Source organism: Gekko japonicus, unplaced genomic scaffold (assembly GCF_001447785.1).
Source record: "Gekko japonicus isolate JY-2015 unplaced genomic scaffold, Gekko_japonicus_V1.1 scaffold681, whole genome shotgun sequence".
NCBI classification, from domain to species: Eukaryota; Metazoa; Chordata; class Lepidosauria; order Squamata; family Gekkonidae; genus Gekko; species Gekko japonicus.
The window spans coordinates 334,772-353,483 of record NW_015165254.1 but is presented as its reverse complement, the minus strand read 5'-3'; the positions used below and the strand labels follow the sequence as shown (position 1 = coordinate 353,483).

General features: G+C 39.8%; 1 protein-coding gene across 1 annotated transcript in view; it reads left to right on the top strand.

The window, feature by feature from the left end:
* DYNC2LI1 (dynein, cytoplasmic 2, light intermediate chain 1) overlaps window positions 1-18,712 on the top strand; it is a 43,059-nt gene that overhangs the window by 12,624 nt on the left and 11,723 nt on the right. The window contains 7 exon segments of the mRNA XM_015410162.1: window positions 2,441-2,627; window positions 4,248-4,316; window positions 11,492-11,569; window positions 12,533-12,609; window positions 13,276-13,346; window positions 13,720-13,817; window positions 14,925-15,017. Coding sequence (XP_015265648.1) covers window positions 2,441-2,627; window positions 4,248-4,316; window positions 11,492-11,569; window positions 12,533-12,609; window positions 13,276-13,346; window positions 13,720-13,817; window positions 14,925-15,017 — 673 coding nt within the window.

Here is an 18,712-nt window from a genome sequence, read left to right as displayed (position 1 = left end):
ACTGCCGTTGTTCTGAGAGAAACCAAATGGACCTTCCCCTCCATACTTTCCCTGGAGCTAACCAGTTTGACCTGAGGGGAAGGCAAAGAGGAAATATCCAGGCCAGAAAGTTTATGCTTTCCACTGATAACAAAAGAACCAGTAGCCTGAGATAACTTTTACTGTTTACAGTGTATTTACATATTTTGAATTGTAAACGGCTTTGAATGCCTTGACCCAAGGGTATTTTAGTCTCCCATCAATCCTTGAGGTAGGTTAAATCGAGAAATATTGAGGGGCCCACCCATTAACATCATGGCTGAATAGGAATTTGAAACAGGATTTCATGACAATCAAGCCCAGCATTCATCACTAAGCTGTGCTTCGTTTATCTAAGGATAAATCTAAGGATAAATCTAAGGATAAAATTATCAATTGAGCTTCTTTTATCTGTTTCCCATGGGGCATTTAGTTATTAAAATGGCTGCTATATCCAAGTCTTTTAGAAGAAGAAGAGATTGGATTTATACCCCGTCCATTCGGAGTCTCAGAGCGGCTTACAAACTCCTTTCTCTTCCCCTCCCCACAACAGACACCCTGTGAGGTAGGCAGGGCTGAGAGAGCTCTTTCCAGAACTATCCTTGAGAGAACAGCTCTGAGAGAACTATGGCTTACCCAAAGTCATCCAGCAGCTGCAAGTGGAGGAGTGGGGAATCAAACCCAATTCTCCCACTTGTAGAAAAGTTAAAAGTGATTCGTTTCTAAATGAATGGGTTCCCTATTCTTTAGAGCTCCTATCTGGGAAAACTGAAGCCATTAATCAGTTATTAGGATTGGAAGATGTAAATACTTTTTTGGCTTGGAGTATTAATCTGGATGCATTCTCCTTAGATCAGCTTTTTGGTCTAAAGTGCAAGGCTTCACACAAACTGGAGCTTCCATTCCCCTCTGTTAATATTCTTAGGGGAGCTCATAGGGCTCACTCAGACTTTCTGTCTCTCTAAAATGCCACCTCAAATTATGACTTATATATCTTAATCAGCCATCAGAAGTCAAACAACCCAGATGAAGTTGCCTACTACCTCAAAACAATAATTTCAGTGGTTCATACCTTCATCTATAAGTTATTGAAAGTTATGTTAACTGTTGATGAGAGATTGGCAAGAATCACGCGTGAGAATGAGTTGAGGGAATCCCCAGGCTCCCCCTCATCCCTTTGTGTACAGTTTCTGCTTTGCATGCAAACCATAGTTTGTTGTTTCATCTAATTCACAAACCGGCTTGTTCCGTACCCTCAAACCAGGATTGAATTTTAGTTGGGAGCAATGCTCTCTCTAAGCTGTGGAGTCTTGTGAGCAAAAATTCTACTTTGTGAGCTACTGGCATTAAAGTGGTGAGCAAGCGATTTGGCTGCTGCATAAATTAGTTTGCTCTGGAGTCACCCTTCCTGAGCTAAGGCAAAAATGTGTGAGCCGGAGGCTAAAAAACTGTGAGCCCGCTCACACTAACTCAGCTTAGAGGGAACACTGGTTGGGAGTCCTGGACAGGCAGAGAACAAGCCATTGCTTCTGATTTGGATGAAAGAACAAATTATTGTTGCCTCAGAAGTACTTAATTTTCCAGCAGTATGTGTGCATGAAGGAAGGGGTATGCAAGCCCAAGAAATTTCCAAGCTTGTTCCCATAAGTGCAAACTGTGATTTGCTGTTACACATGAACCTTGCCATTGAGCAGTGAACAACATACATATCTGAATTCCTCCTTATAGGTATTAGCAGTAAGAGTCTTAAACAGTCCTGTGGATGAGGGAGCCCTGAGCTGCATGGAATTTTTCCTCTTCTAAGTGGCTTTATCACTTTGCTACTCTCATCTGAGGGAAAGGAAAAGCCATATCAACAGACAGTTGGAGAAGAAGGTGTACATATAGAAATGCCTTTTCCTACTGAATCGGAGATCTCTCTCTTTCAGCGTTGTTGGGCAAATAATGTCAAGAATCTGTCAACTGTACTGATGCTCAAAAGATAGAAGCATGGATGAGGTCGCTTAATTTTTTGCAGTTGTCATTTAGGACTTAGAGAAGTGCCTCAGAGCAGGCGAAGACTAGATGTCAGTGTGTCCGGCTGCCTTCATCAATGAAATTAGGTGAAGGTTGAAAATTCAGGCAAAATAAGATCTTGGTACTAATGAAACAGTATTTTGCGTTGGTGGTTTACCTTGGGGCATAGAGACATATTATCTTTTATATAAACGTAATGTCTGAACAGTGAAATACAAAATAGCAATGATAGTTCAGGTCATTCTCCAGATGAACATTCTTTACCTTCATACTTAATGCTTTTGTAATACTTTATTTTTAACTGCTCATCTTTAGAATTTAGCAGTTTATCATGTGTATAAAACATACTTGATGCCCTTTTTAAAAATTAGAAAATATGTTGTCATTTCTTTGTGTTTTTTTATAGGACATTAGCTATAGTTCTTGTTTTGGATCTTTCAGTACCAAATGCACTCTGGCCAGCCATGGAGAGTCTTTTACAAGTCACCAGGAAGCATGTAGAAAAAATAATAACAAAACTTGGACAGACCAATCCTAAAGCAGCTAATGAAATTAAACAGAAAATATGGAACAATTTGCCAAAGGATCACCCAGTAAGAACTAGTATTTTCTTCAGATGTCAGAGATGGCTCATACACAGTTAAATATAATTGATGTGAAAATCATAAACAAGTCCTTTAAATTTTTTATGCATGACTGAAAATCCATTTGATGTATAAGAACTTGTTCAGTGGAAAATTATAGCAATTTAATGAAAATTCAGTAGGAGCAGAAACAAGGAAAGAAGGTTTCTTATATATTCTTGTTAGACATCTAATGTGATTGTTATGGCATGTTACAACGATCAAAAGAAACAGAGTTTTAAAGAAGCGCTTTGATATTGATTTTATAATCTTTTGAAATAAAGGTGAAAACTAAGCTACTTGATGAAGCTGCAGATTTTAAGGAAAGGGTGTAGTTATAACAGTCTTCAAAATGACTCTATACTTTGCATTTATTCAAGTGTCTATCACAAACTCAGTGCCTTTTGATAATGTGACAACTAATTAAATTATAAAATTTCAGGGATGTTAACATCAGCCCTTGAAATTCAATTGTAAATGTGCTGTCTTAAAGCAAGTAAAATAGATTGCACACGATGCAATTGTAAAGGTGCCTGGCATCATGCATTCATCTTGTACAAATGTTGAGCGTACACAGTGTCTAAACAACTTATATATATATTCTATAGTACACAGAAGATATGTGAAATAATACAATAAAGCAAACGGTAATATAAATGAAAACTATTTTTTTAAAGGCACAGTACAGGTAGATCTGCATTCTCTATAAGTTTCAATAGGCCAGTACATTGGATTGGATCCTTCCAACTTTCTACTGGTGAAAGATGGAGGAACAGCCCCTTTTGACTATCAAAATGGCTATTTCAGGGATCATGAGATCCATGTGGACAAAACTGGGTAAGTTGATAGGATTCAATCCATTGTATAGTAGTCAGTCAGCATTTGACAGCCATATTTTTTCTTTGTTCCTTCCTTGCTTGCTTGACTTGCTATATTGGTTCTAACACACCTACAGTTTGGCTATAGAGGGCATAGTTAGGGTGGCTTGACGAACACAAATAGATGACCCACTCAAGCTTCCTCCACTTCAGCCTCTATATATACAGAGCCTGTTACTCTTCATATGCTCTGATAGCAGCTCCTCAGTTAGGCTTCTAAGGGAGGGGAGGTTGACAAAGAAAGTGTTGCCCTGTGCATTGTGACCCTAATCTGAGCTGTAATTATGCTGCCTACCTGAAGCTCAAGCATGTTTAAGCTCAAGCTACAGAGACTCATTCCTTTGGATTGCGTCTAAATGAAAGGAAAAATAATTCTTAATGTAGCCATTGTCTCTCCCCAAGTCTTCCTGTTCCAGCCAAGTTATAATGATGCTTATAGCGCTTCAGAGGGAATGCAGATTTTTTGACAACGAGATAATAGAAAAATGCAAAAGCTACTGTGTTCTTAACAAGATGGGAACTATCACACCCAAAGGTCATCAAGCATGCATCAGGTGGAGAGGCATCCATATAGCTTTATTGACAGTTTTTCCTACTTATGACCTATCTCCTCTTCACCTACTCAGATTCTGATATGACTTTGGAAACTCGTACATAATATTTTGAAGCATTAGGCCTCCTCAGCAAGTATGAATTGCCATTTGTTTCACAGGATCGTGAACTGATTGACCCTTTTCCAATCCCACTGGTTATAATAGGAAGCAAATATGACCTATTTTATGTAAGTATATTTTTGTTCTGATGTGGGTGAGAGGTCTTATACTTTTGGTATGCGAGAGGTGGGTTTTATTTTTGACAGCCTTTAATGTTTTTGTTATGATTTCTATTGTTTCTCAAGTGGGCCTTTATAGTAACAGATTGAGCATGTAACAGTGAAGATTCAGACAAACAGGGTTTTTTGAAGTGAATGCATGAACAGTAATCGATGCACATGCCTCCAAAACCAGTGTACTTCTTGTCAGTTCAGTATAGAATCTTTCCTGTCCCCAGAGCTGAATCATGGTTGCACCTTCTGGTACACATTGAGAGGAGCTGTTTTCTGGTTGGCCAAGAAAAACATGCATTGATGTGCAGTGAGCGCCTTTAATCCATAGGGTATATTTATAGAACATGTGATATAGCAGCCTAGTTAATGCCTAGATGGGATATTGTGACAGGTGCTTTCTCTGCTCCCCACCCTTCCTGTCACACCTTCTACCAGTGACCAAATTGATTTTAGCTATGACGTGGGTTGTGAATGGTCAGTGAAGCAATGTTAACTAATAACTGTGCTAGGTTATATACTTCTATTACAGAGGAAGCCTGGGGAGGTAAAATAGGAATCTGAGGTAATTTATTGCTTTCTCCTCTCTTTCTCTTGGAGTATTCATACCAACACCTTCTATTCACAACACAAAAAATAAGTTTATTGTCTCTCCTTTTGAAGGGCTCAGTGCTTAGTGGTTTAGGGGGCAAGGCAAGGAATATAACAAGTTACTGGTTATTTACAGCAAAGGATAGCAGAAATCTGTTTTCAAACAGTTACAGTTTCACATACCCACAACTTTACTGAATTGACAGGCTGTTTCTGCCAGAGAAAGAGAGAAAATTATTACACTTGGAACTTCTCATCAACCAAAGGTGTCAGCATATGGAAATAGTATTGCTTGTCTACTGGGTATTTCTCTCAGTCCCCTCACAAGTCACTAACCCACTATTTCTCTGAGGTAACACAGAATACTTCCTCTGTTCCTGCCTCTTTATTGGCCCCTGAGTTTTATGTACCTATGCTGTATATGTCTGAGTTCTTTTCCTTCATTGAGTGAAGCCTAACTACCTAACTAATCTCTTAGTTTTCCCCTATTTCTATGTCACTTTCCCAAATGCTATATGATGCAGTTACAGACTTTTCCTCTGCTTCTCTCATCCTCCCCCTCCCAGGTTCCACAACATCTCATTGGCTGATGCTGCTTAGTATCTGGCTGCTTCCCCTATATGCAGGGATGTGCTGGGATGCCTGGAGGGCAGAACTAGAGGCTACCTGTTACAGAAACTTCTTGGGAACCCTATGTAAATTTCCCTGAGTTCCATGATAGAAGAAAGCTGGGATATAAATGCAGTGAGATATCTTTTGTTGTTGTTCAGTCGCACAGTCGAGTCCGACTCTTCGCGACCCCATGGATCATCTCCCGCCAGGCCCTCCTGTCTTCCGCCGTCCTCTGAAGCTGGCTCAATTTCATGTTCGTTGCATCGATGACACTGTCTAACCATCTCATCCTTTGCCGTCCCCGTCTTCTTTGACCTTCAATCTTTCCCAGCATCAGGGTCTTCTCCAGGGAGTGCTCCCTTCTCATATCTTGCCCCATTTTAAATTAGTACCAGCCATTTGTTTTCCCTCTACTCCCTCAACTGGTTCAATGCTCATGTACCAGGAATGTGTACATTTGCTTGATTAACAAAGGCTGAGAATTAAAATATACAAGTAGAGCACCCCGCAAAACTTGCAGGGGGGATCCCATCTCCCCCCATTGCTGAGCCTTGGAGCCTGCCAGCAGCAGTGTCTGGGAGCCACTCAGCCTGGAGCGGTTCCCAGCATCCACTGCAGCAGGACCCTGAATAGCTTCTGGCTTCTGCTGCTACTGTGGCAGGGCATGGAGCAGCTCCCAAATGGCCTGTCACAGCTCTTAGGCTCCACCACACAGGCAAGAAGGAAAAAGAGTGTTATTTGCCCGTGCACAAAGAATGTGACTTTATTTGTGGGGGGAGTTAAATCCCCTGTGTTTTTTTTAAAAAAATTCAGATTTTTCTGTAAACCTTGGGAGTGACATGATTCAAATACCAGTGAAATGGAATGCGTTCCACTTTTGTTATTCTACCACCAACAATTTCAGCTTTCGCTTCTATGCCAGTGTTTTCAAACCAGTGGGCTGGGACCCAAAAGTGGGTCGTGAAGCTTCTGAAAGTGGATTGCAGGCTAGCCCTCTCTAAGGGTCACCTTTGCTCCTTCCATTGCTCTCTTTTGTATTAGGAAACCAAGATCTGACCCTGGAAACAGTATCTTCCATGTCTTACATTAGTTGATATTTTTTCTTCACTGCATATACATGTTGATCAAGTAAATCATTTCCTGATGGTTACTAGAGTGAGTTCCTTAGAATCTTAAGGGGGGAGTACAGAGAGTAATGGAGAAGGAGAGGGTGGTCAAAGGCTGGAATGTAACCTCCATATGCAAAGACTGTGTTGTCAGAATGCTACTTGCCTGGGGTCTATAGTGCAGGCAGCTGTGCCTTTTGTGCAATGTTTGTTGGTTAGCCACTGTATAACATGGAATGCTGGAACTAGATGGGTGCTCACATTGCCAAAAAAAAACCTTGAGTCAGCATACCAAGTAAATTTGGACTTGTGGGTCACCATACTGAGAAGGTTGGGAACTGCTGTTTTATGTATTACTTGAACAGCAGGAGGCGGGGCAGAGTAACATAAGAACATAAGAGAAGCCAATGTTGGATCAGGCCAATGGCCCATCTAGTCCAACACTCTGTCACACAGTGGCCAAAAATACCAGGTGCCATCAGGAGGTCCAGCAGTGGGGCCAGGTCAATTTGAGTAGACATTCATTATTGGCCCCTAGGTGGCAGCAGAGTACATTCTTGCCCAGTTAATTAATGGTGAGGTATATAATTCCTATGGTGGAAGCCTAGTAATGCCATTCTAAACAGATTGCTCAGGATGGGTAGCCAGGTTTGTCTGTAGCAGTAGAAAAGAGTCCAGTAGCACCTTAAAGACTAATAAAAATTTGTGGTAGGGTATGAGATTTCGTGAGCTCATACCCTACCACAAATTTTGTTAGTCTTTAAGGTGCTACTGGACTCTTTTCTAATCTTAAACAGAGTCAGTGGGTTTTGAAGGATGTAGTGCTGTTTAGGATGGCACTGTAGGTTTGTTTGTCTATTTGTTTGCTTTATTAAGTAGCCAAAGGCTTGGATCACACCTAGATTTCCATGGGTGCAAGGGTGGGGGGGACGACTCTCACTGATTCATCTCTCCCACAGCTGCCTGAAACACATCCAAAATGCTAGTCCTTGGGGATGGTGCCCCTCCCTCCACAAATAGCTTAGAATGGGATTGGAGGTCTCCTGCAAAGTGGATGATCACCCACTCCTTGAGTATGCGGGAATCTAAGCAGGATCCATGCCAAAGTTTTTGTTGCTTTTGAATGCAGTATAGATAACACTTTTATAATGAAGGTCAGTCACATTATTGTAAGGCAGAAAGAATACAGATAAGTCAGGGGCAAAATGTTTTATTTTTTGAAGAAGCATATGTGGTTGAAGTGGCCGACATTGGGATTCAGGGATCTGCCTTGCAGTGGCTCTCCTCTTTCCTACAAGGTTGGGGACAGAGGGTGGTGCTAGGGGAGCAGCTGTCCGAAGCCACTTGCTGGTTTGTGGAGTGCCACAAGGGGCTGTTCTCTCCCCAATGTTATTCAACATCTATATGTGGCCCCTTGCCCAGATTGCCCAGAGGCATGGGCTGGGATGTCACCAGTATGTGGACGACACCCAGCTCTATCTGCTGTTCAGTGACTGGTCTGACTCAAGACTGGAAGATCTGGGCCTGGCATTACAAGCCATAATTGGGTGGTTTAGGCTGAGCCAAATGAAACTGAATCCAACGAAGATGGAGGTCCTGTGTCTGCATCAGGGCGGTCTGAGGTTAGGGATCCCACTCCAGACCTTCAGTGGGGCGCCATTGGTTCCAACATCAGAGGCACTTGGGAGTGCTCTTGTATGCCGCCTCAATAATTGAGGCCCAGGTAGCAGATACTGCCAAGTCGGCCTTTTATCATCTTTGGCGGATTAGGCAATTGGTTCCCTTCCTCGAACGTGATGACCTGACAACAGTGATCCACGTAATGGTCATCTCGAGACTAGACTACTACAATGCTCTCTACATGGGGTTGTCCTTGTCCTAAATCTGGAAGCTACAGCTGATGCAGAATGTGGCAGCCAAGCTGTTACTGGATCTCCCTTTGAGGGAACACATTCAGCCTGTGTTGAAAGCACTACACTGGTTACCTATAGCATACCAGTTCGCTTCAAGGTGCTGGTTCTTACCTATAAAGCCCTATATGGCTAGGGACCTGCGTAACTTAGGGACCACCTCTCCCCATATGTTCCCCAGAGATTACTGCGGTAAGGATCACAAAATCTCCTTCCTCTCCCCAGCCATAAAGATGCCAGGCTGGCTGGCTTGGTGGCGGCTCCGCTTGGTGGAATGAGCTCCCTGAGGACATCAGGGCCCTGTGGGATTTGTCAATTCCGCAGGGCCTACAAGATGGAGCTCTTCCACCAAGCGTTTGATTGTGATGCCACATCAAATTGTCCAACATTAACCGAGGAACCTATGCCCTATAATCCACTCTTGGCTGCCGGCTCTTAACATCTGTGCCCACACTAAGGAACTATGTGTCAAGGAGCCAGACATCAGTCATATATTCATTGCTGACCAGATTCCCCATTTGGACGATAAGGACAGTCATTCTGCCATTGTGTATATGTAGCACTTTCTGAATATGCTTTTGTGATTTTAATTTGTTTTTATTGTTTAATGTTTTTATGATGGCAATGGGCCTGTAAGCCGCCCTGAGCCTGCTTTGGCAGGGAGGGCGGGGTATAAATTAAATAAATAAATAAATATCTTTTGTAAAAGTTACTGGGCATAAGTATGACCAAGTCCAAGTATCAACTAATGAAGGAAACCTAAATGTTAACCAAAAATATGTTTTAAAAAGTGAGTTAATATTTTGAGACAATATTTATTTGTAGAATCAGAAATTTGTATTGCAGAATTTTGAAAACATCCAGTCTGCAGCAGCATCCCTAGATATTACTGTGTCACTGAAGAAATGTGGAAATAATCACCAGCCTCATTTAGTTATAAGATTTGTATGAAAAACATTGAGGCCTTTTACTGTTTGGAGAAATTCTGCATAAGAACATAGCTTATTGAAATAAAGCATCTCCTTGCATGTAAGAGGAAGAGATGGTTTTTTCCCCACATCACAATGGAGACTTCTGCTTTGCCTTACATGCTTTTCCCAGGAGCCTGCTCACCCCTTTGGTAGCAAAATTTGGGGGAGGAAGGCAAGCTGCAGCTGGAAGGTGGTAATCAGGAAGATCTCTTCCATGTATTCTGCTGCTCACAGAACTTAGGGTCATTGTCCATGATTTTTCAAATGCCTATACATGTGGAATGAGTATTTGGGCTAGGTAAACTGGCATATGTAGTAGGTTACAGTAGAAAAGAGCAAGAGTCCAGTAGCACCTTAAAGACTAACAAAATTTGTGGCAGGGTGTGAGCTTTCATGAGTCACTGCTCGCTTCTTCAGATACAGCTAGAATGTGAGCATCTGTCCTAATTATTGGAAAGTAGAGAAATTTCAGATGCCAAATGACAATAACAGGTGAATGACAATAGCAGATGTGATTGGATTAGGTGTGATATGCAGAGGGGTAGTAGATGTGGAGAAATAAGCATTGTTAATGAGACAGGAAACCTAGGTCTCAATTCAGTCCACGGGTTTGATTGTCTTGAGCTTCATTATCAGTTGCAATTAAGCAGTCTCTCTTTCTAATCTTCCTTTGAAATTCCTTTGTAAGAGAACTGCTCTTCTGAGGTCTGCAACTGAATATCCTAAAAGGTTAAAATGTTCCCCCACTGGTTTTTTACTGTTGTGGTTCCTAATGTCAAACTTATGTCCATTGATTCTTTGTCAAAGGGACTGGCCTGTTTGTCCAATGTAGCGGGTCGAAGAGCATTGCTGACATGTGATGGCATAAATCATATTAGAGGATGAGGAGGAATATAAACCTGAGATGCTGTCAGCTAATACTGCCATGGGTTGGAATGTTCTGTCAAAGGGATGTGCTCACTCGCCTCCCCCACTACTTCTCCTTTGCTAGCGCTTATCTTGCAGGTGTCCTTGAGACTAGAGGTGCTTCTTCCCCGAGCTTCCCGCTGGGAACCTAATGGCTGGGTGTTTGCCCGCACGTAATAGTACTTGCTTATTGGCTTTGTAGTATCAGGGGGTCTCCATTGAAGGGGGTGTATCCCTAAAGCCCCACGCCTCTCCTGCCATTCCTGACACAAGAGTTCATGGTGTCTCAAGTACTTTCCCTCTCAGTAAACTGAATCTACTGAAGACCTAGTGTTGAGTGTGATTGACTGGGAACCCTGACAGATGCTTTGAGTGTGATTGACTGGGAACCCTGACAGATGCTTTGGGCTGATGTTGCTGGGTCCACTGTTGATGTTGCTAGGATCAGTATGAGAGCAAAGTTGGCGTCTTGGTTTGTTGCAGGCTTTGGTTCCAGACTCCATGTTACTGTTAAGTAATTTATAATTGCGGGTGAGAAGTTGTTTTAGGTTAGCAGGCTGTCTAACATGAAAAGGTCAGCCCCCCATTGCCTGTGTGAGGGAAGTGTTACTATCCAGCATGGGTCGTAGGTCATTAATAATGCGTTGAACTGGCTTGAGTTGTGAGCTGTAGGTGACCACCAGTGGTGTTCTGTTGTCATTTTCTTTGGGCTTGTCTTGTAGCAAGCTGTCCCTAGGTATCATTATGGCGTTTCCAGTCATCTTTCTCACCATATCAGGAAGGATATTTTAGTTGCAAAAAATGCCTGCTGTAGATGATTCAAGTGAGTATCTCTGTCTGAGGGGTTGGAGCAGATGTGACTATAATGTAGGTCTTGACTATACACAATGGATTGTTTGATTTGGTTGGGTTGATAGATGGAGGCATGTAGTGGGTTGCATATGTCTAAGGTGGTGAATATGAGATATATTGTTATTTTAGATTGTTAAAAACTAGATAATTATTAGCTAAATCTTTTTCTCTTCATTCTTTTCTAGGAATTTGACTCTGAAGTGAAAAAAATAATACATAAGACTCTTCGATTTGTTTCTCATTATTATGGAGCCTCTTTAGTGGTATGCATATTACTATACTTTATGAGCATAACTCAACTATTCCCATTATTTTCACTGGGAAAAATACTTTGTGTGCATCAGCATAGAAAAGGAAACGTCTATTGTCTATTAGGAAAGGGGTTGAAAATAAAACAATAATACAGTAAAAGTTTTGTTCTCTGGCATTTGATTATCAGAATGGGCAGTTAACTGGCATTGTCCAGATAGCAGTTTCCTTCCCCTCAGACCCATCTTCAGGCAAGCATGCACCTCAGTTCTGCTTCTCCAACAAGCCCGCTTGATGCTTCCAGTGGTTGCTGAGGTCCTGTCAGCCAGCACCACTAGCTAACATTATCTTCAGGTGCCTCCTTTATTCTTTTCTGTAACACAACTCAGAATGCCTAAAATGTAATTTGGTAAAAACAGAGGTGCCTCCTTTATTCTTTTCTGTAACACAACTCAGAATGCCTAAAATGTAATTTGGTAAAAACAGACAATGGGGTTGGATTGCATTTCTTACACTTATTTGTGTGCACTGTAAATAACAGTGTAGATTGAGAAGTGGAAGACAACCATTTAAGATCAAACATATGTTTTATTTATTTATCACATTTGTGTCCTACTCCTACCCTTGCTCCAAAAACCTTAGGTTGGGAACTAGGTAGACCACTTTTTTGATCCATCAGAACTCTTCTTATCCCTCCCCCCCCCCCGCATGCATCAGTGAATGTTCTATTTCAGTAAAGCAGGTAATTAGGGTTTTCTTACACGCAGCTTCTCATAGCATAGTCTTTTTCTTTTTCTTCAGAAAAGTATCTGTCTCTTAACTGGGAAAGAATGGCACTGTACCACATGAAAGAGGGTGTACAAATTGGTGCATATTGACTATAAAAATCCATCTTGCAAATGACTTTGTTATGCATCAGTATGTTACCATGTTTGCTACAGAAGACCATAATATAAGTTTTATGGTTCTTTTTTCAGTTTACCAGCAAATCAGAAGCTCTGCTGCTGAAAACACGTGCACTTATTAACCATTTAGCATTTGGCTTTGATAGAAGGTTTGTTGCAAAATACTCTTTATTACACGTCAGCCTATGTCTCTTTTATATAAATGATATTTAAATATGTTTACTCATTTTAGAGTCTCTCAAAGTCCTCTGTTGAATGAATACTGTCGTTTTTCAGAATGCATGTATATTATAGAATTGTTCTTCTGGGAACTTAGCTGCCTGCTTCAAGGACTGTTTATGTTTTCTATTTTGGTAACTGTTTGAGTAGACAGAGGGCTTTTTAAAAAGTGGGTGTTCTGGGGGTATCTTACTTTGGCTACCAGAGGTCCAGGGTTTAAATCCTAAACAGGCAAGTTACAGTTGCAAAAAATGTAGTCTATCTTTTATGGGAAGGACAAGTGACTTAGTGGCAGAAACCACACTTTAAATGAAGTCAGCAAGTGTAGAAGAGTATAACTGTGTTTAAGATTGCACATTCAGTAACGTAGCATCTAAGCCAGCACTGTTTCTCTGAGTAGGCAGAAAGCTTCTCAACAGCTAGAGCCTTGAGGCACAATCCAGCAAAAGTCTGCCTAAGCCCCATCACTAGTTGTTAAGCATGTAGTGTATGTTTGATCCATTGATTTCAGTGCCCATAGGTGTACTTTAGCTGCTTTTAATTGTTTTGAGTAGCTGATATTAACTTGCTGGTGTTCTGTTCATATTCTTTTAAAGCAAATCCATGTCAGTGGATCAGAATAAACCACTCTTTATCCCAGCAGGACTGGACTCTTTTAGTCAAATAGGTTGGTAATTTTTTTATCTAGTATTTTCCCCCAGATAGCTTTTAGAAATGGGAGAGTATGGGACAAATCAGCAGTGAAGAGTGAATACTTAATCCTCTTCAAAATGTATCCATGTGTGAAGAAATTGATCATAAAGTTTTGTCAGCACAGCTATTTTCATTTGTAGTATCTATCCTTTTATGCATTAATACTTTCATAGTTGTAAGTTAATTAGCGCTTGCGCTCAAGAATTCATTTCATGCTTGTTAATGGCTCTGCATGCAGGGGATTTTATAGTTCTTTTTCTCACTCTTGTTATTGATAATAGATTGAGCCACACACTTTACATTTCTTTGAAATGATGGAGTAAATATTATAATCTTATGATTGCTAGGACCTCCTCCTGCCTCCGATAGTGATATTGGGAAGTTGCATGCACAGACACCTATGGATCTATGGAAGAAAGTATTTGAAAAGAAATTTCCACCTAAGGTAGGCATAAATCTTTGTTTCTTTGAAGTGTTTTATAGCATTTGTTGCTCCTGAGGGCTAAATTATGTGCCCAGGGCTTCAGTCCTTTTTACCTCAGTGAGCCATTCAGCATAGTTTCAGATTATTCAGAAAAAAGCCCTGTTAATTTTAGTGGGACTTCCAGGTATGTATAGGCTTGCAGTTGTGTAAACACAATCTTTTTCTATGCAAAACATCAGTGATTTCCTGGTAAAACAAACTAAATTAAGTGTACCTGCAATTTCATATAAAAATCCTGTTATGTATAGGCTTGCAGTTGTGTAAACACAGTCTTTTTCTATGCAAAACATCAGTGATTTTCTGGTAAAACTAAATTAAGTGTACCTGCAACTTCATATAAAAATCCTGGGCTTTTGTGTGGTTCTGCAAGTAGTCTCTGTATTCTTACCTTATTGTCAGAAAATACTGTATATACTTAAGGTAGACTTAGGCCTGTCTTGCAATATCATTTGAATTTTTTCCAGGTAGACTTATTCATATAACCTTTTTAGGCTAATTTTTGTGATAGTAAATCCAACTCTGACTGAGAGAACTCTTTGCTGGTCCATTACTACCATCCCCATTCAGTTACTTCTGGGAATATTCCAACAGGCTTGCAACCTGATCAAAGAGAAGAACCAGTTATGCAAATTGCTGTCTTAACACCAAAAAAGACCTTTGTTGTGGCCTACGGAACAGTTCATAAATCTGCCTTTTCCATGCAGTCATGGCTAATTCAAGTCCACCAACTATCCCACATTGTCGAGTATGTGGTAGCAGCTGTATGAAATGCCCTTTGCAACCAACAGAGGTTGTTGCAAAAGTAGTAAAACTGTAGTGATGCTGTAAGACAGACCTGTTAGAGGGAAAAATGAGTGGAGGGATGGATTAAAAAATGTTGCTGTTAATACAGAGGGGCGTATTCACTTAAAAATGCACTTTCCAAAAAATAAAACGTGTGGTCCTGCACATAAATCACAATCTTTTTCTGTTTGCTTATTTTGAATATACAGTGCATTTGCATATAGCTCAAACCTGTTAAATTCAAAATAATGTCACAATTTGATAATTTACTTTTTTGGATATCAGAACATTGGTGTTTTCAAAGAAGTCAGGGACCCAGCTCAGGATCCACAATATGCTGAATACGAAGTTGACGCAATGCGAGCTCAGAAAAACCAGGTATGTCACCTTGTTGCAGCTGCTTATATTGCTGTAATAAAACCAGGAACTGTTACTGGCTTATCTCAGCAACTCTAGACCTGGTGAAATTACATATCCTTGATCCATTCTAGGTAAAAATACCCCCTCAGCCATAAAAGTTTCTCAGTGACCTTGGAGAAATAATGATATCTCAGTCTAACCTGATGTGAGATAAAGAGGGCAAAGCCCACTGTACGCTGAAAAATGCTACAGAAATGATATATGATAATGTGGAGAAACAGCATCCTTCTTTGTGTTCCATAACTCATACTGTAGTGAGTCTACGCCTGGAGAAGAATGGGAGTCACACATGCAGTATTCCTTCTCTGTAATGTTAGTTTACTCTAGAAGCAACCTGTGCAACTAGTGGCTCTGTTTAACTTCCCTTTTGGAGGCCTAGCCACAGAGAATAAACTATAAATTTTGATTACAGCCAAAACAGCATTACTACCCTTTTGCCTTTAAACACATCTATAGGTCAGGAATGTTCCCCAAGCTCTTGCTCTGTGTTTCTGTTTTCCTGCATAGAAAAAATAATGATAAATAATGGACTTTAAAATAAAATGGTATATTTTATTGTAAAAATGAATTATCCTTAATAATTCACTTCATTATTTCATAAAGCAGTTGTTTAGAATGGATATGACCCCTTTTTATAAAGCAATATTCTACTTTGTAGTAAACTGGGTTACTGTTAGCAGCCCATAATCTAAGGTAACCTTGTATTTTATTTCGAAGTTTCATAATTCACATTGTAAACTTAGGGTTACTTCAGTTTAGCTGGAATGCAGTTCATTGACCATGCCTTGAAAACCAAGCCAAATGATAAACATATCAATGTCGTAAATTTATAGTATTTATTTATGGTCCTAAAATAAACTGTGGTTTAATATATATACTCCAGACCATCTCCACTAGACAACAAAGGAAATGACAAGAAAACAAAGAAATATTCTAGGGCATTGATTTTGAGTTACCCCTCAAACTATTACCACTTTTTAAGTTACAAGGCAACATTAATCTGAATATAAACAATTTTAGTAGACTATGCATTTACATGCGGAATATAATTAATAGCTTGCATAAGCCTTCTACATTTTGGTGCATTTATTTTAGTGTGTTACCCAAGTAGAATTTGCAGATAAAGATATACTAAGCCTATGCTTATTGATTACATTTTTATTAACTAAAATCAGCTCCTATAAAGAGCTGCTAATTAATATTTTTCCCAGGCGTTTCCTAATTGTCTACCCCCCACGCACACACACCTTCTTTTATGAAGATTTTAATAATTTATGCCTTTGGAAATTGGTATCACTTTTGTTGCTTGTACTATTACAGAGGAAAAGAACCTTTGAAATAGACAAGTTTCTATCATAAGAAAATTATCTTCAGCTATTTCCCTAAAATTTCCACCTTGAAGTTCAGTTATTATTATAAGATTATTGTACAATTTGAATGGGCTTTTATGAAAATATTTGGGGGGGTTGTATTTTATTTAATCTTAAAAGCTGTAAGATAACCCTGTATACATCTGTAAGAAAACAATTCCCTGGCTATATTCAGTTTTTAAATGCATTAGGGTTTTCAATAATTATATGAAAATTGAGAGTGAAGCGTCACCTATCATAAGTATTAAATGCTTCAGAAGCCTAATCTCCCCCCCTTTTTTACAGTCCTTTGTTCCATACATTTTTTCTAAAGATAAAGCATTTATATAGAGAGGAGCATTTATGTTAAAATGTAGCATCAAACATAATGCTTTGTGTTTCTGTTTCTCAGAAGTATTCAAGCATGGGAGCTTTTTATTCCAGTTGAAAAGTATACTTTTGTGCATTTTTTCCTGATCATTTATGTTGCTCTTTGGACCCAGAACGACTAGCTATAGCGTTTAATTTGCTTCTCATTCTTTGCACAATATAACTGCTGACATTAGGGCCATGCATCCATAAACAATAACGAGACTCTCCATTTCTAGACAAGCCTTCTTAAGAAGGGCATGAAAGAAACTCTCACTATCTACTGTTTCTTTGAACCCTTATGCAGTGATATATAACAGCTATATAGGCCATGTGTTCTAGACTCTTGTGACTTTCTCAGAACAGATCAGATTTTGCAGGTTGTTGGAAAAAGTAAAATAGAAAAATATCTGAAATTTGACTAAAACCTATAATGGAACACAGGAAAAATATGTCTACCATGGGCAATGTTCCCTCTAAGCTGAGTTAGTGTGAGCTAGCTCACACTAACTCAGCTTAGAGGGAACACTGACCATGGGCATTAAATGCTAACACTGTGGAGCGGTAGGGTATAGAATTGTGACATATGGCTGGTACCAGGAACCGAAAATTCTGTCCAGAGGTATCTTACCCTTGTTTCACACATTTTAAATTAACAGTACCTCTCCCTATGGTTTAAACAGAAGTTGTTTCCCTCAAGTTATTTGCTGTATGAACATAAGGTTATAAGAGGTGACTTACTAGATGAGACTTGTAGTCCATCTAGTCCAGAACCGGTCTCCTGCTTGAATGACTGGCCAAAGTTGCTGTGAAAGGCCAATGAATACCTTCTCCTGAAATTGCCCCCTAGTACTGGTATTCAGAGGTTTGCTGCTTCTGTTATGTACAAGTTCCCTTTAGTTATCATTGCTAGTAGACATTGATGGATACATTTTGATGAATCTGTCTAATCCTGTTTGCCCTTGTGGAAGTAACTTGCCTCAAGGTGTGAGTGACTGTCTCTTTTGTAGAATCTGTTTGGTGTGGTTTTGCCCTGCCCCTCCTCCGAGGAGCTCAAGACTGCAGATATGGTTCTCCTCCATTTTATTCTCACAGGTTAGGGTTAAACGTGTGTAACTAGTCCAAGGTTGCCCAGCTTCATGACAGAACAGAGATTTGAACCTGGGTCTTCCAGATCTTAGACTGACATGCTAACCATTATGCCATACATTGCAGAAGCATTTTCGTTATGCAGTGTACAGATATGACTCAACAATATGTTTAGCCACTTATTTGAACTATATGATCTGTATGCTGATTTATGTGATTTCCCCATCCCCTTACATGTTAAACCTGAGAAAATGTTTATCTTACTTCCTTATCAGTACAAAAAGTCATAAATTATTTTAGTTTTTAGCCATTATAGTGTTTCTGATCCAGCAGTTTTAAGGTATGCACTGTTAAAACCAAGTTGAGTATTAACCACATGCTTAATTCTGTTTCACTCTACATAAGAAGAGCACTGATGGATCAGACCAGTGGTCCATCTAGTCCAGCATCTTGTCTCACACACTCTAATCAGTTTGGATTTAAAAGTGCTTGTCTTTAGCTGGATCTTGTACTGTGTTGCAAAAGTACTGCCTATTTCTTCTGTACATGTTGAGGTTGACATATTGCTGTTATGAAAAATACTGAAATTGGCTTTATATGTAACACAGTAGACTGCACACAAAATATGATTTTGGACAAAAGGCAGTAAACAAAAAATATGTTTTTGCTCAAATAAATACATAACTTTGCCTGTGTATCATTTGGATGTTCTGGCTACAATCCTGGGTATATTTAGTTAGGAATAAGCATCATTTAAAGGATGACAGGTTCCTTCAAAGAAGAAACTGGAGTTTTAGAAAGTGAAGTGAAGAATATGGAGAAACAGAGTTCACTAGCACCTAGAAA